Genomic DNA, 27,123 nt, shown 5'->3' with positions numbered 1-27,123 from the left:
TTTATATATGGCATTTGAGGGTGGGGAGTAGGAGGTGGGGGAGGTGGAGGTTGGTTAAAAAATGTTGCCACAAATGTTTCCTATTAATTAAGAATTCTGTAGGCTCTCTGATAATGAAATGAAAGATTCCTATCTTTTATTGGTATTACTTATTCCTAATGAATGTGGTACCAAAACCAGATCCACACACTCCTCTATTCCCATGTACAGATGAGGAAACCCAGGCTTTGCTTTAAGAGTCTACTTAAACTGCCGGAGCCAACACCTAAGTAGAACTATGATGCAATCCTTGATTTCACTCTGCTTTGCAACGTACAAATCCGTGTTTTCCCAGAGTTTCACAAACTCTTTGACATCCAAATAAGACATCTGCTTTGGCATGTCACTGATCCAAACCCCGGCTTTGTAAACAAATGAAGATACGTGTTATGAGAAATCCACCAACATAAAAGGTATCTGAACATAGGACTACCAAAACAAAACAAAACAAAACAAAACAAACAAACAAACAAACAAAAAAAACCAACAACAAGTCAAACATGGAATGAAGCTGTAGGGAGACGGCTCGATGGGTAAAAATGCTTGCCTCACAAGCCCGATGACTTGAGTTTGACCCCCTAACCCCACGTAAAAAGCTGGATGCGGCAGTGTGAATCTGTGATCCCAGCACTCTTAGGGGAAAGATGGAATCAAGACAGGAAGGTTGGCAGGAAGCTAACGGCCCAGAGAGCCTAGCTTCAACAATGTAGAAGCTGGACAACTTCCCGCCACCCCGAATGTTTCTCTACTGATCAAAGCCCCCATCCCTTGGCTTTAAACAAACAAGCAAAGAAACAAAACCCAAACAAGGTGGAAGGCAGGACCCAACTCTCAAAAACTGTCCTCTGGTTTCCACATATGCACCTTAGAATACATACGGCATACGGCCCAGGTAGCATCATGTGATCACACTGAAGCCTTAGTTCAGGAACACACAATACACACTTTACAATGTGCATGTTGTTACCACATGCGACACCAACAAATGTCCCCCAAAAACCTTGGCACAGATTCAACACCACTGGATGGTATAAATTCCATATTTTTTCTGTACAAAGTTTTCTGCTGTTATAGGAACATAACGTGACCCAGAACTCCTGGAAAGAAGCTGTCTGCTGAGACCACTGACTGATTAGAGATTGGAATGTTGCAGGGCCTGGGCTAATTCACTGATTTCAGGCTACCTTTAGCTGCCCTCTCCCCCAACAGCCATCCTTTGCCTACCTCTATGTTGGAACCACCACCCTGTAACTAACAGATACAAACTTTCTGAAACCTAGTAACTTAGCAGACCACTAGCTTCCAACAAACAAAAAGTGTCTTCAGACAGCATGTGAGGCCCACAGAAAAGCCTCTCTCCCCATCTGCCGTAAGCACCTCTCCGACGCTCTCACCAATGTATTCTAAACTTGCCTTGATTTATGACTTTCTGGAATATGGAAAACAAAGACCTCTAATATTTTCCTGCCATTAATTTTCAGCATATGTTAAAGTAGAGCATCTGTGAACTGTATGTATTGTGTTAGGACAGACGCAAACTCACAGATCTGGAACACACTACTGAATGATGCGTGGTTCATCAAAGAAATCAAGAAGAAAATTTAAAAAATTTCTAGAATCAAATGAAAACAAAACATGACATAAGTAAAAAAAAAACCAAACAAACAAGTATGAGCTACAAGGCAAGCAGGCCTAAAAAGAAGTTTACAGCTATGATTGCCTACATTAAAAAACCAGACAGATCTAAAATAACTTAGTGATCAGTATGCATAAAGAAACTTAAGATCAGGACAGAAATTAATGAAATGGAAATGAACAAAAACAATACAAAGGATTAATGAAACAAAAAGCTGGTTCTTTTAAAATTATTAATTAAAAAATTAAATTAATTAAAAATTTTAATTAAAATAAAATATATAGTTTTTAAAATTATACACACACATACATGCACACACATATATATATACACACACACACCATATGTATGTGTGTAGGTCTCTGTGTGGCCATGTGCACTTGTACCCAAAGAGACAAGAGGTGGTGGATCTCACTGGAGCTGAAGCTACAGGTGGTTGTGAGATGTCCCACATGGGTGCTGGGAACTGAACTTAGGTTCTCTGGAAGGACGGGCAGTGTGTGCCCTTCACTGCTGCACCATCCCTCCAGCACCAAAAGGTCGCTCTTTGAAAAGATTTAAACCACACTGACAAAAACCTTAGCCAAATCAAAGAGAGAGAAACAAAAATATATATATGTTTTTGTTTTTACTGTTTTTATCTCATTTCCTGCTCTCTCTATATATGAGATGAAAGCAATAAAAACAAAAAGATGTCTCCCAGCTAAAGACTCCTGGGCAGACGGTGTCAGTGCTTTCTGTCAGATCTTTAAGGAAGAACTAATATCAATGTTTATCAAATGAATCCAAAAACAGAAACATAAGGAATGCCACCAAGATCTTCTTATGAAACTAGTATTAAAAACCTGATACTAAAATAGAAATAACAGCAAAACAAAAAGAAAACTCTAGACAATTTCCCTAATGAACAAAGGTACAGAAAATCTCAATAAGATAATTGCAAATTAAATTCAAGAACACATTAGAAATATCACTTACTGCCGGGCGGTGGTGGCGCACGCCTTTAATCCCAGCACTCGGGAGGCAGAGGCAGGCGGATCTCTGTGAGTTCGAGGCCAGCCTGGTCTCCAAAGCGAGTTCCAGGAAAAGGCGCAAAGCTACACAGAGAAACCCTGTCTCGAAAAACAAAAAAACAAAAAAACAAACAAAAAAAAAGAAATATCACTTACTGTGATCAAGTTTGCCTCATTTCAGAGATGCAGGGATGGCTCAAATACACAAATCAACATAAAAACATAATAAACCACACAAATACATTAAAAAACAGAAACTTCATAATCATTTTAGTAGATTCAGAAAAGGCTTTTGACAAAAATCTAAATCCATTCATGATTAAAAAAAAAAAAAAGCCCCAAGGAAACCAGGAATCAAAATTCCAATGCTATTCTTAAAAAAACAAAACAAAAAGAAAGAAAATACTATCTCATAATTCATATCGGAAGCTCAAAAGACCCCAGATAGCTAAAGCAATCCTCAGCAAAAAGAATAACATGAACATTTCTGACTTCAAGTTATACTACAGAGCCATAGTAACAAATACAACATGGTTCTACTACTCCAGACCAGACATGTGGATCAAAGACTCAGCTATAAACCCACACAGGTACATCTCCTGGTGTGTGTGTGTGTGTGTGTGTGTGTGTGTGTGTGTGTGTGTGTGTGTGTGTGTGTGTTTGTGTCCATGCATATGCACATAGAGGACAGTCGAGGATGATGGCTGTCTTCTCTACTATTCTGATTTATTGCCCTGAGACAGGCTTTCCCAGTGGAAACTTGCCATTTTGGAGAGGCTGGCTGATGCTGCCTGTTCCTGCCTCCCCACGTTGGGGCTATAGGTATGTACAGCCACGCCTTAAAAACAAATTCATAGTGGCTGAGGATTTCAACTCAGGTCCTCCTGCTTGTCCAGCAAGCACTTTACCCAGCCAGCCGTCTCCGTAGGCTCTATTTTGCTTTTAAAACAGTCTCATGTAACTCGGGTTGGCCTTGAGCTTACTTTGTAGCTGAGAATGACCTTGAACACCTGATCCTCCTGCCCTTACCTTCCATGTGCTGAAATTACAGTGTGTGCCAACATGAAGGTTTCAGGAAGTACTGGATTCAAACTCGGGGCTTTATACACACTAATCAAGTATTCCACCGAAAGAGCTGCATACCAGACCACGGCACTGACTATGATGAAATCAAAATATCAAAATATCAACTGTGAAAAATGTGAAGATGCTCAGCATCCTGCAGAGTCCAGGGCTCAGTCCAAGATGCACTTCTTCATGGAAAAACAATCAAGTATTATAAATTTCACTAGCATGTAAATTTCCTTTCATTATTTTGTTAACGAATGGCAAAACTATATGCATACCAAAGGACTGTGGGTTGTTGTTTTTTTAATTTTGGTGTGTGTGTGTGTGTGTGTGTGTGTGTGTGTGTGTGTGTGTGTGTGTGTTGCAGAGGCCAGAGGAGGAGTTGGGTGTGTCCTGTTTCATCACTCTTCATCTTATTCCCTTGAGGCAGGGTCTCTCGCTGAAGTAGGAGCTAAGCTGACGCTAGCAGCCTCACGAATCCTCCTGCTTCACCCTCCTCACCCTCCCGGTGCCAGTGTTACAAGCCAGTGAAGCCACACTTGGCTTTTCATGTCGGTGTGAGGGATGGAAACTCAAGTCCCCCTGCTTGCTCAGCAAGACCTCTTACCTGCTGAGCCGTCTCTTCCCTCTCCAAAGAACTGTTTTAAAATAAATTTGTGATTTATTATCAGTAAATATCTGATGTCATACCTATGTCATATACCTGTTTACCCAGGTTGAGTAAAATCTCGGGCACAGAAGGGTCTTGAGGGGAAGCTGAGAAGTTCTGACCTATGGGAAAGGGCTGCACTTAATCTGCACGTTTCATCTTCTGGCTATCACTGCCTTTCATGTCAAAATCCCCTTTAAACTTATCCATTAATATTTCGTTCAATTCTAAAAATACCTGCACATCTTTCACACATCTCATAACATCACTAACTGCCTGAAGTACAATGCCTAACAGCACACATGTAGATCTAACATATGACTTAGAGTTATAGATTTCTGTATTAAATATTTATTTTCATGAAATATGGGTCAGAAATGACTCAGAATATTATTGGGAGTACTGTAATTTTCACCTGGCCAAAGTGCTTAACTTCTAAAATAAGAGATTGAGGCTGATATATAATGGATGGCATAGACTGCCATCTCTGTGGAGCTCCAAACTATCCTTCTCTGGGGTGTGTGTGGGGGTGTATGCCAATGAGATGGAAAGGGCTCCAGGCAGGAAAAAGAAGAACTCTGAAGTCACCAAAGGGCTATCCCTGCAGTGGTCAAAGGTGACATCTAACTGGTTTTTCTCTTTTCCAAGAACCTATCATGATCTGGGTGTGGGGGTGTAAGCCTGCCATTCGAGCACTGGGGAGTTTGAGTCAGGAACACAGCACATCCAAGGTCAGCCTGATATACAGCAAGTTTATCTCAAAACAACACCCAACCAACCAAGAATCCAACCAACCAACCAACCAACCAACCAAGAATCCAACCAACCAACCAACCAAGAATCCAACCTACCAACCAAGAAACCTACCAATCAAGAATCCAACCAACCAAGAATCCAACCAACCAAGAATCCAACCAACCAACCAACCAACCAACCAACCAACCAACCAACCAACCAAAGCCCCCCTAGAAGCTCTGCTAAGGAGAAAACAGAAGCATTTAATTCACAGTTGACAGTCATTCGGCCACATAGTTAAACACTCAAGATTCTATATCAGGAGGCATAAAGAGCCGGACTCAAACTTAACCCTGGCATTTAGTAGCTATAAGGACCTGGAGACTTGATGGCTTTAAGCCTCAACATCTCCATCTGTCAAGTGGGTTAACAGTGGTAGCTACCTAACACGGCTGGTGTGTGGATTAAGAAAGATAACATAAAAACCTCAGTGTGTGGTTCACTGCAAGGATCCCCTCTATTTTGTGGTACTCTGTTCTTTTCCCTTTTTTCTATTCAGTGGTGCCATGTTCAGGATAAAAGACCTTACAGAGTAACCATACCAAGAGAAGTACACATTAACATAATTTCTACTAGAGCTAAACATAGTCAAAGCTGTAGTCACTCATGTATATATATAAAAGGTCCGTATATCTATTATCTATAATATAGGTTCTCTCTCTCTCTCTCTCTCTCTCTCTCTCTCTCTCTCTCTCTCTCTCTCTCTCTCTCTCTCATACACACACACACACACACACACACACACACACACACACACACACACAGATTGTGGAGGGTAAACATGCCACAGCAAGTGTATGGAATTAGGAAGTGTATGGAATTCTGCAGAGCTGGCTCTCTCCTACTTTTATATGGGTTTAAGGGGTTGAACTCACATTGCCAGGTTGTACTGGAACCACCTTTACCTACCCACTAGGCCATCCTGTTGGCCCTACCTACCATTTTTAACTGTCTTAAAAAGAACAGACCAGGGGCCAGAGAGGTGGCTCAGTGTTTCTAAGCATTTGTTCCTCTGGCAGGGGACCCCGTTTCAGTTCCCAGCACCTACACGGTGGCTAACGATCCTCTGTAATTCCCATTTTCAGTGGGTCTGACGCTTTCTTCTGACTTCCGAGGGCACTGCACACATGTGGTGCACAGACATACATGCAGGCAGAACACCCATATGTAAAATAAATATAAATAAATCTAAAAACCAAATCAACCCAACAAAAAACCCAGACCAAATCTGGCTTGCAAAATCAAACAGCCATAAAACAAGCAGGCCAACAATCTTCCTGGACTTATGCCAGTATTGCCAGTGAGTCTACCCCTCCGATGTCTGTCACCTTGCTGGACAATACTGTTAGAGAGATGGAGGATGACTGGAAAAGGGGCAAAGAGGAATGATAATTTGATAACCAGGGTTCATTTTTGCAAGAACAGACAAAAGACTGAGGGAAAAGACATGTAAGCATAACCTCCCCATAAGAAAACAAACCAACCAACCACAGCAAAAGCCCCTGGGTCTCTTCGGGAGCTATGAAGGGAGACCCTGGAACAGCAGGTCCACTCCAGCAGCAGGTCTGGCCTAGGAACAGCGCCCCGCGGCAACCCTTCTTAAGGAGTGTGGTGGGTTTTAAATTAGGAAGTTGGAAGGGAACGTTCTGGGGCGACTCCTTATTCTCTTGCGTAGTTCCTGTAGTTTACCCTCGGAATCTGATCCTCCTTTACAAATATAACGTAGGTATTAACTTGCCTCTTATAATCTCACGATTAAGCAACAGAGACCATAAATGCCTTTTCTGAAGAGGCTCTTGATCAATAATGTGCAATTCTCCATTTTCTCCGTGTCCATGTGTTGTACGTACAGAATAAACACTCAGTTGTTCACGCAACAACTATTTCAGGCTGACAACCAACGGACAAGTGGGAAATGTAAATAGCAGATGGTAAAACTTGCAGTGGGATAGTGGATGCTGGCCTTCGCGGGGGCTCCTGGCTCAGCACACAAAGCATCGCAGAAGTCGGATAACAGTGGGTAACTGTGGGTGCCGCCGGGCTGGGAGTCTGAGCAGCTGGCTTGCGACTGACAGGCAGGGTCTTACCTCTGCTGTGCGGCTGGGCCTCGGGGAAGGTTCTGGGCCTTGCGCAGTGCTTCCCGAGTCTGGTGTGATAATGTGTGCCATGGAGCTGTCACAGGTGCTAATTCTCCCATCTGCCTCCTGTGGAGAGAAGAATCAGCTCCTGGCCAGGCTCTCCCCTGCTGCCAGGGAGCCACTCTCTTCCTCAGCTGCTCAATTACGGATTGCCTGCTCGCTCTCAAGTCAGGGACATCGGTAAGTTCATTGCAGATGCTGCTTTCAAAGGCTTTTTGCTGTGGTGTTTTGAAAAAGGCTTATTTACCTTATTATGGTTATGTGTGTGGGTGTGTACCTGTGTGAGAGTATGTCAACCATGTGTGTATAAGAAGCTTTTTGGAAGGAAGGAAGGAAGGAAGGAAGGAAGGAAGGAAGGAAGGAAGGAAGGAAGGAAGGAAGGAAGGAAGGGAGAAAGGAAGAATGAAAGGAAGGGAGGGAGAAAGGAAGGAAGGAAGGAAGGAAGGAAGGAAGGAAGGAAGGAAGGAAGGAAGGGAGGGAGAGAGGGAGGGAGGAAGGAAGGAAGGAAGGGAGGAAGAAGGAAGGAAGGACAGACTAGGCAAGGAAAGGCAATCTGAATAACCACACAGTATTAACTTTTAAAAATTATTGATTTTTAAAGTGTTCTCAAATATACTCATGATAGATATGTCAGGTGATGCCTATATGAATGAACTTGATTTAGCATTTTCACAGTGTGCCTGTATTTCACAGCATCGTGCTGTATGTCCCAAGTATGTACAATTTCATAAAAAAAAAAAAAAAAAGATGTGCCAGAAGCATGTCCTGATCTGATCATTCTTTCAAACAAATCCTTTGATTTGCTAGCTCTTATTTTTAGTCTTCCTAGAGGCCATCCTGAAGATTCGGAGATGCTGAGGGCAAGGCGAACAAAGAGGAGCATGGGAAGAAAACTCAGGCAATAAGGGGCTCTGACAACCCCCACGGTGACTCCCCCAGTTACCTGCACGATGGTGGCGGAGGATGAGGACGCCCCATCCTCCTCCTCCAGGTCCTGGTTGTGCTTCCAGAGAAGAGACCAGGATGCACAGGGTGGCTCCGTTCTCTTATGTCCATCCTAAGACAGTGGTCAATTGGTCAGCAAAGGGAAATAGTTCCTTTTCACAGCTGGAGCCCTACTCGGCTCCTTCAAACAAGACTCAACCTATCCGGCGATTTTGCCACAGGCCTTATTCTCCCCCTACCCCAGGTTCCATATACTTCTTGCACTAAATCACGACTCCAAAGGTGGATGCTTTTCTTGAGCCTAAAACAACCCATAATTTTCTTTACTAAAGAGTAATAAGCATGAGGCTGGAGAGATGGCTCAGTGGTTAAGAGCACAGGCTGTTCTTCTAGACGTCCTGAGTTGAATTCCCAGCAACCACATGGTGGCTCACAGCCATCTATAGTGGGATCTGTTGCCCTCTCTGGCATAAGATTGTACATACAGATAGAGCACTCACAGATATTAAATAAATACATTGTTTTTTAAAAAAAGGAGTAATAAGCTTATGTCCCACAAAGGGGATTAATCAAAGTCGTTTCATAATTCAATCTGTTTTGGTAAATGTAATCTTAAATGGTGTAATTTTTCCTCGTCAGAAACGCTCCTGCAACTTGATGAACATGTATTTTTGGTTGTTGTTGTCGAAGACAAATTCTCTACGTGTATCAGTTCAGAAGCATGTAAGTGTCTGAAATGAAAACATGTATGTGTCTTCTTAGCTTGGGCCCTGGGTCTTCCTCCAGTCTCGCAGTTTCTCCACCATAAAATTAGACTGTGAAGTGGAAGCTGTCTGGTGGTCAGAGTACAAAGTACACTGTCGTCCTTCCCTCCAGCTCAGTTACACTGTGTACTAGTGACTCACGGGAGGACAAAAGGTCTACTCCATGGGACAGCGGAGCCATGAACTAACCTACGAAATGAGCAAAAAACTGTCTTGTGGCCATACACGACCGAGTCCTATAACCTACGAGCCGCGCCAGCTCACTGAGCGTAAGATGTGCAACGCTGTGTTTCGAGTATGAAACGGAAATTGGTACCAAGGTTAAGTCTCTTTCAACCAGTTACAACGATACAGTAAGAATCGGCTCTATTAGCTGCACACACAATGCCTGTCCTTGACGACACCACTCTAAAACAGAACCCTACCTCAAATAAGCAAAACAATTATCGGCTAAAACCCACACCAAACCGCATCCTCTCCAAGCTCCAGGGGAGCACTCAGAAGTCTGAACGCAACAGAGGACTCCTTTACACCAAACAAGCACCCTGAATTACATTTATCCCACTCATCTGTGGCAAAGTGGGTTCAGATAAACTTAGCAATACTAATAACCGAATAAGTACTTCAGCCTTAATTTAAACAAATCAACATTATCTTTAAAAGCCTTAGGTTTTCATTTGTTTTCTTGGACACTCCTTTAGAGATCTGGCCAAGCCAGTTTTAACAAGAAAACTGTTTTCCTGGGAGCTGGAGAGATGGCTCAGATGGTCAAGAGTATGTACTGCTCTTGCAGGGACTGAGTTTGATTCCCAGCACCCATTCTGGGGTCTACTGTAACTCCAGTTCCAGGGGATCAGGCCCCCCTGGCCTCTGAAGGTACCTTTATTCATGTCATGGGTATGTAAACTCCCCCACCCCTGATAATTTAAAAAATAATAAATATTTTTTTTAGAAACACAAAAAGAAAATTGTTTTTCCTTACTTCACTCTTCACAGAGCTTTCTTCCGCCTCCTCCTTGACCACTGGCAGGAAAGACATGGAGCTTGCTCTCTTCAGCTAAAAGACACAGCACAAGAACACCTGCAGTCAGGCTGTGGACTAGCATCGCATCCTGGCCTCGTTGCATTTTTATGTAACTAAATCTTTATACATTGTCCAAGATGTCCACCCACGCCTGCCCGGCCCGAAGTCTCTGGGCCTTGTGCCTTTCAGGTCTCCTAGCCAAACATCTCATCTCGCTTGTGGAATCCTTTTCATTTGCATGATCCCCACGGCCCCACCCCCAAACAACCGGAGTGCACTACATTGATGTGGACTCAGAGTGCTCAAAGACGCTGGACCACTTTTGAGTCTGCAATGGGGTGACTACTATTCTAAGGCAGATACTTCAAAGGTGGTTCCCTCCCACATGCGCGTGGAATTTCATAAGCGTGTCGTTAGGTTAACTCAGGTATAAGAATGCGGGGTTGGGTCCAGAGCAGACACGCCCTGAGGATGTGTGCTCACTAGTAAACAACCTCAAGCGGAGTATTTCCACTTAAAAAATTCCTTTACTGTGGGCAGCGATACCTCAGGCTGGTGGAAAGTTACCCATTAACTCTCCCTTGGAATGTGAGATCGGAACTAAGCGAAAGCCACGCCTACCTTCCTGTCCGGGGCACCCCTCTCGGGGACTCCGCCCTCTTCCGAGGGGGCTGAGGATAGCTCTTCTCCTTCTCCTTCCTGCTGTTCCTGCTTCAGGTGCTCGTGAAGGTTCAGGACAGCGGCCTTCAAGCCCACCAGCAGATCGTCCTTCTTCTGGTTTAGATTCAGAATCTGCTTTTCCAACCCTTCCATCTTCCCCTGTTCAGAAAGAGTGGTGGTGGGCATCATTGGTGGGAAATCGGAGCAGCCTCTGGATGCTCCCAGGAGCCAGCTTTCTTCAGGACCAGGGACGCTTGCTGCCGTGGTCCGAGGCTACTGGTACAGTATGGCTCCTTGCCCTGGCTGGCACGGCCAGAGCACCTGTGTAGGATTTATAACCTGTAGGGTTCCTTAACTTAACCCCTCATAGACCTTGTAAGGCGGGAGGCTCTGGGGAATGAAGAAAGCATGGGAACCTGTAACAAGGTCAGCAGCAGGTGACTGATGTGCAGCCAGGGCGGGGAGCCAGTGCCATAGTAACTAACCACAGGACTCACAGAACCAGAATCCCCAGCGCCGAGAACCACAAGCCCGCACTTTGATGAACACATACTTCCCATTTCTCACGCAGAATATTACAGATACATGTTCCCATGTTTCCCCAGGAGAGTCTTAAGACTAACATTCGAGAACCCCCCCAAAATAAAATTAAATACCTAATTTTTTATTGCCTTTGAAGGTTCTTTGATACTACTAAATTTGTTTACTTTGTCTACATTCCAAGCAGCCTAAAAAATGTTAATCAACTAAAATAATGTATTTGAAATTTACTCTGGGAATGATGGACAGATGATTTCAAGCTATATAATATTACTTCAGGAACCATTATTAATATGTACAAGTTAGTTTTCCTAGATTTGGAAAAGCCCACTGTCTGCCTACTAGGATTATGGAATTATAGAATCCTAGATTTAGTAGGAATTGTGCCGGGCAGTTACTCTGATCCTCCAGCACCCTTTGCCTGAGCTCCTTTTTAGGAGGCTTGCATTCATTCAAAAATTCTCCCTGCCTGGGCTGTAGTCCCAGTGCAGAGTTGCTTGCTTGCTCTGTGTGTGTGTGTGTGTGTGTGTGTGTGTGTGTGTGTGTGTGTGTGTGTGTGTGTGTGTGTGTCTGTTAAGAACCACCCCCCACACACGTTTCTAACACATCCCCCCAAATCTCTCTTTTCAATATTCATAAGGTCATTAAATTGTGTATACATGTATTCCATAGATACATGTGCACATATGTGCCAGAGGTCAATCTCAGAGCCATCCATCCTTAAAAACAAACAAACAACAACAAAACAGACAAAAAAACCCCTCAGGGTCTCACTATGTATCCCTAACTGGCTTAGAACTCACTGTATATATAGACCAGTCAAGTCTCAAACTCGGACCTGACTGCCTCTGCCTTCTGAGTGCTGGCATAAAAGAACATGTGTTACTACGCCCAGCCCATCTATTTATTTTTTGAAACAGGGTTTTACTTGCTGGACCCCAACAAGTACGTTAGGCTAACTGGCCAACAGGGCCCAGGGCCTGCCTCTGCCTCCCCAGGCTGCGAGTACAAGCACAGGCCACAACATCGGTCTTTGTTTTATTTTCATGTGGGTTCTGGGGATTGAAATCAGGATCACAACAAGCACAGTCACCAACTGAGCTAACCCCCTAGCTCCCAAATCATTGGATTTTTACACACCAAAAAGTAACATTTCACTACACGTAAGAGAGTTCGGAAGTCCAGAGTAAGAAGATTCCCGTCAGGTTGCAGCTGGTGTGCCTCAGGGCCAAACGCGGGCTTCCTTATGACTCACGGGCTCTGGCACTCATTTGATAAACTAACCCCCGCCCCCCCATGCTGCCCGCACTGAGAGCTTCCTACCGGCAGAGTTAACCCTGAGTTGACCATGGTTCGTGTTCCACTTTCAGCGGACACCACACTTCAACAGAGGATGCCCCCAACAAAAGCAGTGCCCCAGCCGTTAGAATCAATTCAGGGGAACAGAGACCTGTTTCATGTAGGCACAGACAGGCGCCAAAGCCACCATCTGTACAGGGGTATCCACAGCCCTCGAAGCCCCTAGTGGTGTCCAAAGCTGAGAGCCACAGTCCCCGAGGTTAATATCACCCCCGCAGCGTTGCTAAAAAGTTACTGGCCATTTTCCCTCTGTTGGCACTTACACTGAGGGCACCAAAGGGATGAACGGAGGTAGGTGACACCAGTGGTTTATGGAAGGAAAAGCATGTCAATCTCACCTAAGGATGTCCTTGATGAAGACACACACGTTGGGGATCAGTAGTAGAGGTCTTGCCTACCACAGGCAATGCCCCCTGTGCAGTTCCCACATTGCACACCTGAAAACGCATCTTTAATATTCTGGTGACAATGTGGGAGGGGTGTATAAAGCATTTTGCTGGGTCCCAAGTTCAATGACTGAAAAGTACTTCTAGGAATGTGTATGCTGCGAGCTCAACCCTCTCCCCTTTTTCTCACGAAACATTATTTTTACATGAAATAAAATAGCCGGTAAGCTGTCTTCATATGCTTCAATAAGATTCTTCAAGATTTTTTTTTTCTCAAGAAGCAGGTGTCGCATAACGACTGAGGAAAGACATGAAGTTTGGAAGTGATACATGACACAGACAGTATTCTGTAAATGGCCCAGTGTGACTTGATAACATCAGCTCTGGTTAGGAAATACAGCAGTCATGATGCATGGAAGAACCAAAGAAAGGATGTGAAGAGTTCCTTGACGAGGCCTCAGATCCCACTCCCAGTCAGCCCTAACTTCCTGTTTGTTGAGTTTGCAGTGTTAAACAACAACAAACCCACCCATAAAATCATGTGGTTCATGTATTTACTCCCAGCACTCAGGAAGGCAGACACAGAGGCAGGCAGATCTTTGTGAGTTCGAGGCCGGCCTGGTCCACACAGTCAGACTTTGTCTGCCACCATCACCCCGGAAAGACAGATCAGCTATCAGGTGTGAAGGGGACAGTCTTACACTCTCAAGTAAATCACTGTGGTGGGTTCACCTCATGAGTATCAAACCATCTGGAAGCTGGAAGGAAGAAGTCTGTTTTTTCTTGGTTCAGTTCTATTGGCCTGTTCTTTCCTGACATGACCAGCCAGATGCTCTCGCTGTGTCCTTGGTCCACCAGGGTTCATAAAGGCCACGCGCCTGGGTTGTGTGATATGCCCCAAAGACGTGTCCTATGTGTGATTTCCTTTATTTGTACTTAGACAACAAAAGCTCTCTGAAGTCCCGAGTTTGAAGAGACTTGGTACCCTCACCCTACCTACCGAGCCGCTCACACTGGGCCTGCATGATCTATTCAGCGGTCATGGGCTGTGCCACCTGAAACCTCTTGTACCTCACCTTTCACGCTAAGCAAGCTGCCCTCGGTCTCCCAGCTAGCAGATGGCAAAGCCTTGCTTTGAGAACCACATTAACTGCCTGCGTGTGCCCATTGAAGGCAGGAAAGACACACCTCTCGTGTCCTTGGACCCTATCACACTGTTTCAATACAGAGATGCCGATATAAAACCAAAGACTGAAAAGGCCCTACCCAGAAGGTTTTATGGCAATAAAAACACAGGCTGGTATCTCAGATCCTTCATTATGACAATGTTCAGAGTTTCATTACCCCTGAAATCCAGCCAGCCCACACTGCCTGACTTCTACCCCAATACACTAGGTGAGAGTGTCCAAATTATATCAGTGTCTTAGACATAGAGGAAATGCAAACCAAGATGCACCATGCTGAGATTGTGGGCACCCACCACAGGGTTTAGAAGTGGTGGCCTGCCTAGCTTCTGGGACTAGATCTCGAGTTTAGGGGTCATAATGGCATATTGATGACACCAGAGAACCACCATTTCATGAAATAAGAATGGAAAGAAAATAGTTTCAGTTGGAAAACAGATGTCAGGCATAGCCCTCTGGTACTACAAAAGACTCTATACCCCCCAGGGTAAAGTCCAAGTCTATGGGATGAGCGGACAGACGAAGGAACGAGACATACCTGGGATGAAGGCAGGTCGGCAGCTTGCTTTCGTGACACACGTTCAGGGGAGAACTCAGCTGATGACTTGCTTAATATCAGCTTCAGATCTTCTATTTCGCCATCACATTCAGCAGTCTGTTTTATGACAACCTATGAAATAACACCCACCCGGCAAGCAAGAGTCATTGTTACCATCTAAGGAATAAACAGGCTATGTATCTGTTATCTATCCCTTCGTAAGTTCCAATAAAATGCAGAGCCGAAGCACCCGTACAGATTCCAATGGGAAACAGAATCTTTTTTTTAATAAAAAAAAATAAACCCTCTATTATTTTGTATTGCTGTGTGTGTGTGTGTGTGTGTGTGTGTGTGTGTGTGTGTGTGTGTGTGTGTAGGGGAGTGGGAATTGTCCTGGCAGAGATCAGAGGACACCCGGCAGGGCTCAGTTCTCTTCTTCCACCGTGCGCATTCGTGGGTCCAACTTAGGGTGCCAGGCGTGGCAAGCAGGAGCCTTTACCCACTGAGATATCTTGCAGGTCCCCAGAATATCCCTGTACTCTATATTTGTATGCTAAATAAATAAAAAATTCCAAATATAGTTCTATTCTAAGTATTACCTGTATTTATATTACAAATCTAGAGAGCAAAGTTTGCCATGCTGGAGCCTAATCTACCTGCTCTACTAGACTCCGGGCTCCTCAGCAGGGCTTGGGGTACAGGTCTCATTAGATGCTTCTTTTCGCTGATGTGCTTCTAGTTTAGGGGGCTTATTCGGGGAAGCATTTTATAGCATGCTAACAAACTTTCTAAGTCTTATGAAATTACTAGTATGTCATGTACACCATTTTAAAAAGTTTCAGGGCCGGGCAGTGGTAGTGCACTGCTGTGGGATGGTCTGTATGTCAAATTGCTCTGATTGGTCAATAAATAAAACACTGATTGGCCAGTGGCCAGGCAGGAAGTAGGTGGGACAAGGAGAGAGGAGAATTCTGGGAAGCCGAAGGCTGAGGCAGAGAGACACTGCAGCTGCCGCCATGACCAGCAGCATGTGAAGACGCCAGTAAGCCACCAGCCACGTGGCAAGGTATAGATTTATAGAAATGGATTAATTTAAGCTATAAGAACAATTAGCAAGAAGTCTGCCACGGCCATACAGTTTGTATGCAATATAAGTCTCTGTGTTTACTTGGTTGGGTCTGAGCGGCTGTGGGACTGGCGGGTGACAAAGATTTGTCCTGACTGTGGGCAAGGCAGGAAAACTCAAGCTACAGTGCACACCTTTAATCCCAGCACTTGGGAGGCAGAGGCAGGTGAATCTCTGTGAGTTTGAGGCCAGTGTCAGATGCACCTTACACCTTTCTGTGGGTTCTAGGGATCAACTCAGGTAGGGTCACCAGGCTTTTAAGGCAAGTTCCTTTACCTACTGATCCATCTTGCCAATCTATATATTTAGCACGCTAATATGAAATGCACACGGCGCTTTCCACATACAATGGTGACCCGATCCTCAATGCACAAAGCATGGTATTTGACATTTTTATGGTGTATTTTCCCAGTGCGGACATCCTCCCTATCCCCCACCCCCCGCCCCCGTTAGGGTCAGTAATGCACACACACTTCATGAGTACAGTCCGAAGCTTCCCGAGCAGTACGAGTTTGAAGAATGAGGCGAAGCTAACCAGAACATGCCATGGACTCTAGTGTTTGGAGAACAGAGCTCAGACTTCTTTGTAGACTAGATGAAACCATCAAGTATGATGAGCGATTAAAAAAACAAAACAAAACAAAACCAGACTTCAAAAGCAAGTCTAGACATTGCTCTGGTATGCTTCATACGGAAGCGAAATGTCCTTTGAGATGACACAGGTTCTGGCCAACACATAATCCTTCTAGGTATTTAAAAACATTATTTAACCATAGTTTTAGCTGCAAGCTAGAAATGAATAATTATATTCGCTGCACACACCTGTTCCCCAGCTCGCAGCAATGGGTGACATCCCGTTATGTCCACAGGAGTCGTCTGTCCTATTTTCTACTAGAAGGGCACTTGTCCTATCTCAAGTAGGAACTAAAAGAAATGTCCCATATCCTCATAATTTTCATTACCAATGGCTTCCTTGCTTTGAAATACACGAGGGGCACATGTGATTCTCACCCACACAGTGAGACAGAAAAAACTTCAAAGCACAGTGTGAAGCCTAACTTGGCAAACAGGGAGACACAGCCCTCCTTTATCACCCCCTTTTCCTCTTCTTGAAGAGGCCACGTTAAAGCACAGCTAGGGTTATTCTCCTTTCCTGACCAGAAACCCATCAGGGAAGAAGAGATTAAACAAGTTCCATCAAATCTGATCCTTTTCCCTTCACGTACAAACTATTTCTAAAAAGGTAAGTGAATGCTAAGTCATTTTTCCCTCTGTGGGTATTAGGAGAAAAACAACAACAGTCGATCAGTAGCCAGGTCAGAGGACTGTTAAGCATCAAATCAGGGAGTTCAGGCTCCCCCAACTTTAGAGGGCCAGGATGTCCACGTCCACGTAAAGGAAACTCTAGAAGGAAAAAGACACAGCACTTTCCAAAGCAAGAGGCGGGGCGTCTCTGCCAAGAGGAGAAGCTTGCCTGTGGAGTTCTTTTAACTATTTCAGTTCTACGGGAGTGGCTGTTGCCTCCGGAGTATAAACTACAATGATTCTGACCTGAGACTAGTGGGGTAACAAAACTCACCAGGGGAGCCCTGGGAGAGTGATGGGAAAAAACGTTATCAGAAGGCAGGAAGAGACCCTCAAGATGGAGAAATAACAGAAGGTCCAAAAGCTAAAATTCTTTTTTTTTTCTTTTCTTTTCTTTTTTTGTTTTTTTCGAGACAGGGTTTCTCTATGTAGCTTTGCGCCTTTCCTGGAACTCACTTGGTAGCCCAGGCTGGCCTCGAACTCACAAAGATCCGCCTGGCCTCTGCCTCCCGAGTGCTGGGATTAAAGGCATGCGCTTGCTTCATTCCATAGGGACAAACCTTGACACTAGTGATCTCTTCCATCTTCCAACACAAGTCTCCCGGAGGTGGCAAATAGCCCAGGCTACCTCTGTCAGGGGTCAGGGAACACTGAGCTAATCACAGCAGGAGGGAGCGACCGAGGTGGACAAGGAGACTGCTATGTGATGCTTACTCTACAGTCTTCAGTCTCCAGAGGCTGCAAGTGCCTTGACGGGGCTGGAGTTCTCTCCCACAGAGGTCTGTAACAGTTGTATTAACTAAACAGACCATTGAATGCTAATGTGCCCAACCAGAGCAAGGGGGAGAAATATGGGAGTAGGGCGGGGTGGAGAAGCTATTTACTTACTTAGATCAAATGCCACCTCTTGGGCAACAACTGCTTTCAATTAAACTTGAAAACTACACTGACTAGTTGAGTTTCTCCTCAATTGAGGAACTGCCTCCATCAGATTGGCCTGTGGGCAAGTCTGTAGGGTATTTTCTTGATTGACGGTGGATGTGGGCGGGTCTAGCCTGGGCGGATGGTCCTGGGTAGTATAAGCGAGCCAGTAAGTAGTTTCATCCTTGGCTTCCCTCAGTGGACTCTGACCCAGATATGCTAGCCAAGTAAAGCTTCTTCTCCCTAGCCCGTTTTATCACAGCAATAGAAACCAAGCTACAAACCAACTTTCACTGAACATTTTCACACAGTCAGTTGGCCCTCGTCATAAACCGCTCACCTTCAATAACTCATTTTGTTCCTGAGTCACATTTTCCAACAGTTTCACATCGTGTAAAAGCTGATTTGTCCTCTGAAACACAGGCAGAGGTTTGGGTCCTGTCTGGGGTAGCCTCAGCTCCGCTTGGTAAGTCATGATCTCAGCAATAGTTTTTTTCATGGGATGGATGTTTTCAAGTATGACCTTAACAGCAGAAAGGAAGCACAATACATGGATGAAAACAGAAACAAAACCCCACAAAGCCCATGCAAGTTTACTTAGTGCAAATTAAAATATTTGTAACTTAATGTTGGTCTTTAATGTGCAGTTTCAATGAAAACTATTTTATTTTTATTTTTAACTGTGAGTATATGCATGTGTGGGAAAGGGAGCTGCACACAGGTGCAGAGCCTGCAGAGGCCAGGAGAGGGGGTAGGAGCCCCTGGAGCTGGAGCCGCCATGTGGTGCTGGGAACCCAACTCAGGGCCTCTGCAAGAGTAATAAGCATGCTCAACCACTGAGCCATCTCTCCAGCCCTGGAGTTTCAGTCCTTAAAGCATTTTCTTAATTTTGATTTAAAAGAGCTATTAAGGCATGATAGGTCTTAGGAAAGAACATCTCGGGAAAGACTAACTTTCCAAACACTATACCAGCATTCAGAAAACTAGTTTCTACCTTCCTCCTTTCCCCTCTGTATGGAATTGTGACTTAGTTCTGTATGCTGTCACTAGGCAGGTCCTGAATTTTCCAAAGCAACTGTACCTAGCCCAGGATTTCCTGCAAAAGTCCTTTAAAAATGCTCCTTGAAAAAAAAAAAAATGCTCCTTGAATTGAACAGAAGTATCTGGCCAAATTTCACCTTACAGCAGACCTCATAGATCAGACCTCATTTAACCCTAAAAGGGAAGTATGCTAACCTTCCTTTCACAGGCAAGGAGATGGGCTCCCAGAAGGGAGAAGACTCAATTAAGTTTAGACGGCAAGAGGCAGGGGTAAGATTAGAACTCAGATCTGCCTGACCCCAAAGAGCCTGCTGTGGATCACAAGATTGAGCGGGAAGGTCAACACATTTGCTGAGATACTGCGCTTGGCTCTTTACAAGTCATAACTTAGCTAATGGTCTCAGTATCAACACACAGAGATAAAAGAATCCAAGAAGCATTCGAAGCCAGTAAACACTACTGCTGGGCCAGAAACCCTTCACCGACTCATATAGGTGCTCAAGGTCTTGGCAGGGCAAGCCTACAGGGAAACTCCTGTTACACAGGGAACACTATAAATAGGGTTTGAACCAGTTTTATGGAACTGGCGGCTCTTTCACCCAGGCTCATTTTCCAGCACCCACATGGTGGCTCACAACTGTAACTCCAGTCCTAGGGGATCCAACACCCTCTTCCAGCCTCCAAGGGCACTGTGGGCATGTGGTGTATAGACATGCATTTAGGAAAACACTCATACACAGGAAATAAAAATAAATAAAATCTCAAAAATATTTTTTAAATATGTTCATATGCATATACAGCTGGTCCCAGCCTCATTTCCTATTATTGCTCTAATGAATCCAATATTTTAGGCCATATCCAATGATTACATATTTTTAGACAGACACTAAGTATTATGAAAAAAAACTTTTGAAAATGGTCCGTGTATACCTCTCCATGCTTGAGATGTTCTTCAGGTGAAAAATCAAATATTTCTTTGGATAACAGGATAGCTTTGATTTTTGCAACCTTTTTCTCCATTGATTTTACTTCAGACTGGATTGCAACCACATCCTAGAAGTTTAGAAAGCAGACACACTCATGTACTACATGCTGTACATTAACAATCCGCAACATATAATAATATATTGTTATTAATTCTATCCTTGTACTTAACCAAAAGGTGTTTGCCACTTACAGCACTTAAAAACTAATAGATGATTGCATGGCTTTTAATAAATAAAAATGTCAGTTAGCTGGGAAGTGGTGGCACATGCTTTTAAACTCAGCACCTGGGAGGCAGAGGCAGGCAGATCTCTAAGAATTCGAAGCCAGCCTCATCTACAAATCAAATTCTAAGACAGCCAGGGTTGTTACACAGAGAAACCCTGTCTTGAAAAACAAAGCAAGAAAAGTTAGTCTACACTGCACTAGAAAGCATTGTGAAGTCAAGACATTCATAGGGCCAAGTTTCAGTTACTCAGGGGAACAAAGGTTGGCATGTTTCCAAATAAAATTCTAAAATAAACTCTCAGTTATCTACAAACTCTTTAAATTTATCTTTGGAATGTGTTTAAATATGTAAACACAACTGGGTCTGGCATTTTAGAAATTCCCATCACTTTAAGTTAAAAAAGAAACGATAAAGTCAGTCTTAAGAAACTGACAAGGAGTTTGAAAACCCCAAGGTTTTCACCCCCTAATGAGCTCCTGCCGAGCAGAACGCTGCTGAGTGATGTCATGACCTACTCAGATTAAGTTCAACACGAGATCTCTTGTCTAATGGTTAATTCTCTCAGTGTCAACGTCCATAACTGGGCCAAGAATCTTAAAGTGAAATGCTAGGGGAAAAAAGTTGAAATATGTGAGGAAAACCCACATATTGAAGCGCATTGAGTAACCAACCGTGAGCTCGCCACTGGGCCGAAAGCTCGCCATTAAACCGTGAGCTCGCCACGGAGCTGAGAGCTCGCCACGGAGCTCATGATACAACACAATAATAGGATGACAAGGGAGGTTTTAAAAATGGTGTAGAAAGGCTAAAGACTTCAAATGATAGCAGTTTGGACTTAATACTGGAAAAAAATCTTAATGAGTCTGAAGTAATGGCAGTAACTATTTATAGGAACATAACTATATTATGATAACTCAGATTACATTAAAATTTATTTTTTTCACTTTTTTTTTTTGTTTTTTTGTTTTTTGTTTGAGACAGGGTTTCTCTGTGTAGCTTTGCACCTTTCCTGGAACTCACTCTGTAGCCCAGGCAGGCCTCAAACTCACAGAGATCCACCTGGCTCTGCCTCCCGAGTGCTGGGATTAAAGGCGGGTGCCACCACTACCTGGCTATTTTTTTCACTATTTAAGAAGCTATGCCAAACTATAGAATGCCTCTTTAAGTCATTCCAGCAAAAATCACAGAGGCCTGCTACCACTTTGGAAAAGCTTCATTCAGCAACCAAGAACTGACCCCAGGGACTGGGTCAGAGAGTGAATTAGAATAGCAAGCTTATTTATCAGGATTCTTCTTCATGTTGGAGCTGGACCACTTTTAGGTGAAGGATGGGGACATGCACAAAGTAAAATATAATCTAAAAAATAACATCAATTAAAAATGTATCTGCCTAGTATGTGTTCATAGGATTTGGGAGGCGATTGTGACCTAACAAATGAGCTGTCCACAGGAAACAGGAACCCACGGCTTTGCAGTCACTCACGTCTGCCACCTGCTGGATGTGTGGAAGAGCCTCCTCTATCTGCTGCTGCAAAGCAGCCACCTGGCCACTTAACTCTTGGAGGGACTGGATTAAGTCATCTGTTTCAAAAATGACTGACAGGTCTTCTAGATCCGTGAAGACTGAATGGAGAAGGCTGTACCTCTGCTCACCATCGTCCAGAGCCATCTAGATAAACAAGGAGAAGAAGGAGAAACACCAAGATGATGAAACGAATCCATCTAGTTTAGATCCAGGAAAGAGCAAAGTTTGTCTCAGAAGTTCCAGGTCCTGGTCACTTCTGTGTTCAGAATGAAACCAATGAGCGCCCTGTTGTCAATGGGGGTTGACTTGATCATCTGCTGGCAGACTCTGTCAGATAATACATGCTGGTTGTCTGAAGTGTCCACGTTTTCCTGTAACTTGCTACACAACAGCGAATGCACAGAAGCAACCCAAGTATCTGTTAGTTGGCGGATGAATAAACAGGCTGCTTCCGTAACTGGAACAGTACTCAGCAATGGAAAGGATGAAGTACTGGTGGCTGTAATAACGGGGTGAACCGCAGGCGCATTATGCTAAGTGAACAGGAAATGAAATAAAAATTGGGTGGCGGCGGCGGCGGCGGCACACACCTTTAATCCCAACACTCGGGAGACAGCAAAATCTCTCTGAGGCCAGCCTGGTCTACAGAGCGAGTTTTAGGACTACACAGATAAACCCTGTCTCAAAAAACAAAAACAGAAAAAAAATGAGTAAGAGACTTGCTCTGTAGCTTAGGCTGGCCTTGAATTTTTGATTTGCCAACCTATCCTAACTACAGGCTTTACAGTGGATTGCTATGATGCCCAGAAAAACTGTCTTGTGTTTAGTGGAGAGCGCTGACAGTCATTTAAAGAAATTTTAAAAGGAAAGGAGACGGAGACTGGGTGGGAGCGGGGTGGGGGGTGGGGGGGGCACTAAGATGACAGAAAAGAAAATGAAAAAAAAATACAAGTATGGTAGCACACGCCTTAACCCTAGCATTTGGGAGGTGGAGGCAAGAGGATCAGGAGTTCAAGGCCAACTTGAGCTACATGAGACCTTGCCTTAAAAAGCAAAAACAAAACAACCTAAAACCAAAGAACAAGCGATGCCGGAGAACCTAAAAGGAGTATCTGAGTAAGTGTTTATTTTCAGTGTGTGTGTGTGTGTGTGTGTGTGTGTGTGTGTGTGTGTGTGTGTATCCTTGTGGGAAGGAGCACACGCAGGCCATAGCATGTGCGTGGGGTTCAGATGACAGCTGGCAGAAGTTGGTTCCCTTCTTGAACCAAGTGGGTCTCGGGGATTGAATTCAAGTCACCAGGCTCAGGTAGCAGACAGAGCATGATCACCTGCAGAGCCATCTTGGAGGCCCAGGACAGCCACTTTAACTCTGAGGACAAAATGGGATTTTCACACAGGACTAGATCTCAGTACTTACTGCCCATTTGAGGATTCGTTAGGATCCACTGTGTGGGAACCCGCCTGTGCATTCCCGTGTCTTACTTCCTCTGCTCAGTCCAGACATTTAGAACCTTCCAGAAGAGTCTGAGAAACTCGTTCACACTCAGGCATTCATATCAACACAAGCGAGCAGACACCTCCTTTCTCCCGAGCTCATCATGTCTTTCTTTAACTCATAAAAAGCACGTGAGGAGAAGAGAGAGAAAGCACCATTGCTCTCTCTCTTCTTGGCAAACTCCTCAAGATCGGATGAAATACGGGCTGCTGATGTGGCCCAGTTGGTAGAGCGCTTGTCTAGCATGTGAGAAGTCCTAGGCTCAGTCCCTAGCACCACATAAACCTAACCTAGGCACAGTGACATGTCCTGGTATCCTAACACTGAGGAATGGAAGCAGGAGACTCCGAGGGGTCTTCGGTTGCATACTGAGTTCAGAGACAGCCTAGGCTTCATGAGTCTGCCTCAAAAAAATTAAAAAAGGCTAGGAGTGGGGGTGGGGGAGAAGGCTGGAGAGGAGAGAGACGGCTCAGTGGTTAGAGCACTTGCTGCTCTTGCAGAGAACCCACTTCAGCTCCCAGCACCCACAATGTTGCTCACAAATCTGTAACTCCTGTTCTAGGGGAACCAATGCCCTCTCCTGGCCTCTGCTAGCACTACCTATACACACACACACACACACACACACACACACACACACACACACGCACGCACGCACGCGCACATGCACAAGCACACGCACACGCACACACCGCTCTAGGGATGTGGAGAATCAACCCAAGGTGTGTGGAGGGAGTGGGCAATGAGGGACAAAGGAAGTCACAGGTAAGAAGAAGAAAAGAAATAAGTGGATTAAAATGCCATCTCTTGAGAACTGATCCCCTAGGACAAAAGTGTGCCACCAAATCTCAACTGTCAGGAAGGTGAACTCAGCCACTCACAGGAACACTGTGCTATCTTAAATATATAAAGGATTTAGACCATCTTTTGAGGTCTGGTTGCTATAGAAACTGTTACGAAACGATTCCTTAGTGATTCTTTCTCAGGACCTAATAACGAGAGAGGGAAAAAAAAAATCCACCTTTACAATCAACCCAATCAGCTCCGGGCACTGGACAGTCCCTAGGAGCCATGGCCCCCGAGAAGGGAAACACTCTCATTGGCTCTGCCTCTCTGCAGGCACAAAGAACCTGAGGGATACCCAGGAGGACGGGGTCTTCCGAAGCCTGGCATGTCAGGCTTGACTTCCATTTCTACTGCCAGGTAACTAGTTATTAAAACCTAGTTGCTTAAACCAAACACATTTGTATTGTATGTTCCAGAGCTCGGGCCTCGCGTAGCTGGGCCTCTGCTAACAGAGCCGCGAGGCTGCTGCAGCTGAGAGGTCCTTCCTGGGAAGAGGCTGTCGGTGGTGGCTGGGGGCAGGGATGTCACTTCTTCACTGGTGCAGCCCCCCATACGCTGCCCATGCTCCCGTTAATACCCCACTTACTCATGCTGGTTTTTTTTTTTTTTTTTTAAGATATGTAGGAAGGGGGTTGTTGGAAAGAAGAAGGGGTTCAAAGGAAGAAGGAATGGTATGAAAAAGGGTAATGAAGGTGAAAATGTCAAAGAATAAATAAAAATAAGGCCGTCCACTTGGGGTCTTGTATGTAGTTTAGAGGGCAGAATGGTTGCCCTGCCTGTATGAAGCCCTGGGGCTAATCTCAGCATCACATAAGGCCAGGTGGCATGAGCCAGTAATTTCAGCACAGGGAAAGCAGAGAAGCAAAAGGATCAGAAGTTCAAGGTCAACCTCACACATGGCAAGTTCTAGGTTAAGCTAGGACACAGAAGACCACCTCTCATAGGTTTTCTTCCAGATAGATTCCTTTAAGCTGCTGATAGAATTCAGGTGTGGGACACAGAGTAGATGTTAGCTTTAGGCTGCTCTCAACTTCTAGAAGCTATTTTGGAGACCTGCTCCCACAAGCCTCTCAATATGGTGGCTTTTTCCTTCAAGGCTACCCGGAATCCTTGAAGTCAAATGTTGTGACTGATGGTATATGTATTCATAAGAATGACACCCACATTACCTCGACCATATGACACGTGGTGGTTTGAATGAAAGTGGCCCCCACAGATTCATCCGAGTGGCACTATTATGAGGTGGGCTTTGTGATTTCAAATGCTCAAGTCAGGTTCATTGTCTCTTCCTGCTGCCTACAGATCCAGATGTACAACTCTCGGCTCCTTCTCCAGCACTGTGTCTGCCTGCACGCCAACATGCTTCCTGACATGATGATAATGGACTAAACCTCTGAACTGTAAGCCCAATTATCTGTTTTCCTTTATAAGAGTTGCCATGGTCATGGTGTCTCTTCACAGCGATAGAAACCCTAAGACAGAAGTTGGTACCAGAAGAGTTGGATACTGCGGTGGCAGACCTGAACACGTTTTGGGGAGGATTGTGGGAGACTTTTCAGTATTGAGAGCTCAGTGGGCTGTTTTGTGGGTGCGTTGAGGATAAGAATGTTGAGAGCAGTGCAGAAGATGGATGTCTGGCTTGTAAAATTTCCAAGGGACGCAGACTCTAATGGGCCATTTGTGTGAAGACTCTGTGATGTCTGGTCAGCTGGGGCTGAAGAATCAGCTGTGATAAACAAGAGACCAGAACCACTAAAGTAAAACCTTTGTCTTACTGGGGTGATGCATGCTGGTCAGCTAGAGCTGCAAAATGAGCAGTGTTTCGGAAGAGACCAGCATTTCCTCAAAGAAACGGGTGGAGAGGGGTGGGGTGTTCTTACCATTTTAAGTTCCTGTCTGAAATCTTTCCAAATTTGGTGAGTTGCAAGAATTTCTGCCATGATGAAACCCATTACTATATACAACCCCCTCCAAAGAAAAATGTAAAAGTGAGTGTGATTTCTGCAAAACTTTTGTTCTGAAATAAACACTGTTATCCTAAAAATACTACTACTACTACTACTACTACTAATAATAATAATAATAATAATAATAATAATAATAATAATAATAAGAGAGCAGCAATCTCTGAATTCAAGACCAGCCTGGTTAATGAGTGAGCTCCAGAACAGCCAGAGCTACACAGAGAAACAGAGAAGGAGGAAGAGGAGGAGGAGACCAGCATCACTGAGGTGAAATCCTCTGGGAAGTGTTTCCTGAGAAGCTGTGTTCCAGAGGCAGCCAAGGCTGTACCTTATGCTGCTAGCTGGATTGGTAATGTGTAAGAGTCACCTAGGCAGTGTTGTTTTTGAAGGCATGAAGGATTCATGGAGAGCAGCCGAGGCTTAGCCCTGTGAGAGACCGGAAGAAGCCATTGGTAAAAGTTCAGTTTCAGTAGCAGCTGAAGGCCCAGGATTGAAGGGGTCATGAAGAGAAGTTGAGGCTTGGCGTCATGAAGGGAGCCCAGGAGAGGCTGTTGGTGAAAGTGCAGCCCAGTTGTAGCAGGAGACCCCAGCATCTGGAGATGCCAGCGCCATGGGAGGGCCACCAAGAACAGCAGCAGCAGTGGCAAGTGAAGCCTGTCCCAGCAGTGTGTGCTTCAGAGGATGGAGCCAGAAAAGGGACACAGGCTCTTTGGAGGAGCCCAGAAGACTGCTGAGTGGATCCCAGATACTGGACATTGCTTTGATCTGATTGTGACCGTGCCCGGGTTTTTCCCTCTTGAAGTAAGAAACTATTTAACTTATTTTTTATTTTATAGTATCCACAGTTGAGAGACTGAATTTTTTTTTTTTTTTTTTTTTTTTTTTTTTGGTTTTTTTCGAGACAGGGTTTCTCTGTGTAGCTTTGCGCCTTTCCTGGAGCTCACTTGGT

General features: G+C 44.6%; 1 protein-coding gene across 12 annotated transcripts in view; it reads right to left on the bottom strand.

Moving 5' to 3' along the window:
* Positions 1–27,123, bottom strand: part of Syne2 (spectrin repeat containing nuclear envelope protein 2) — a 320,688-nt gene that overhangs the window by 103,648 nt on the left and 189,917 nt on the right. For all 12 annotated transcript variants that reach the window (XM_076550884.1, XM_015992010.3, XM_076550887.1 and 9 more), the window contains 8 exons: positions 21,828–22,013; positions 20,062–20,184; positions 18,431–18,613; positions 14,739–14,870; positions 10,693–10,890; positions 10,030–10,104; positions 8,282–8,395; positions 7,288–7,404 (listed from right to left, as the gene is read on the bottom strand). In XM_076550884.1, the coding sequence (XP_076406999.1) occupies positions 7,288–7,404; positions 8,282–8,395; positions 10,030–10,104; positions 10,693–10,890; positions 14,739–14,870; positions 18,431–18,613; positions 20,062–20,184; positions 21,828–22,013 (1,128 nt within the window). The remainder of the gene's footprint in view (positions 1–7,287; positions 7,405–8,281; positions 8,396–10,029; positions 10,105–10,692; positions 10,891–14,738; positions 14,871–18,430; positions 18,614–20,061; positions 20,185–21,827; positions 22,014–27,123) is intronic.

The sequence above is a fragment of the Peromyscus maniculatus genome, chromosome 14 (assembly GCF_049852395.1).
Source record: "Peromyscus maniculatus bairdii isolate BWxNUB_F1_BW_parent chromosome 14, HU_Pman_BW_mat_3.1, whole genome shotgun sequence".
Lineage (NCBI taxonomy): Eukaryota > Metazoa > Chordata > Mammalia > Rodentia > Cricetidae > Peromyscus > Peromyscus maniculatus.
This window is presented reverse-complemented; position numbering and strand designations above follow the sequence as displayed.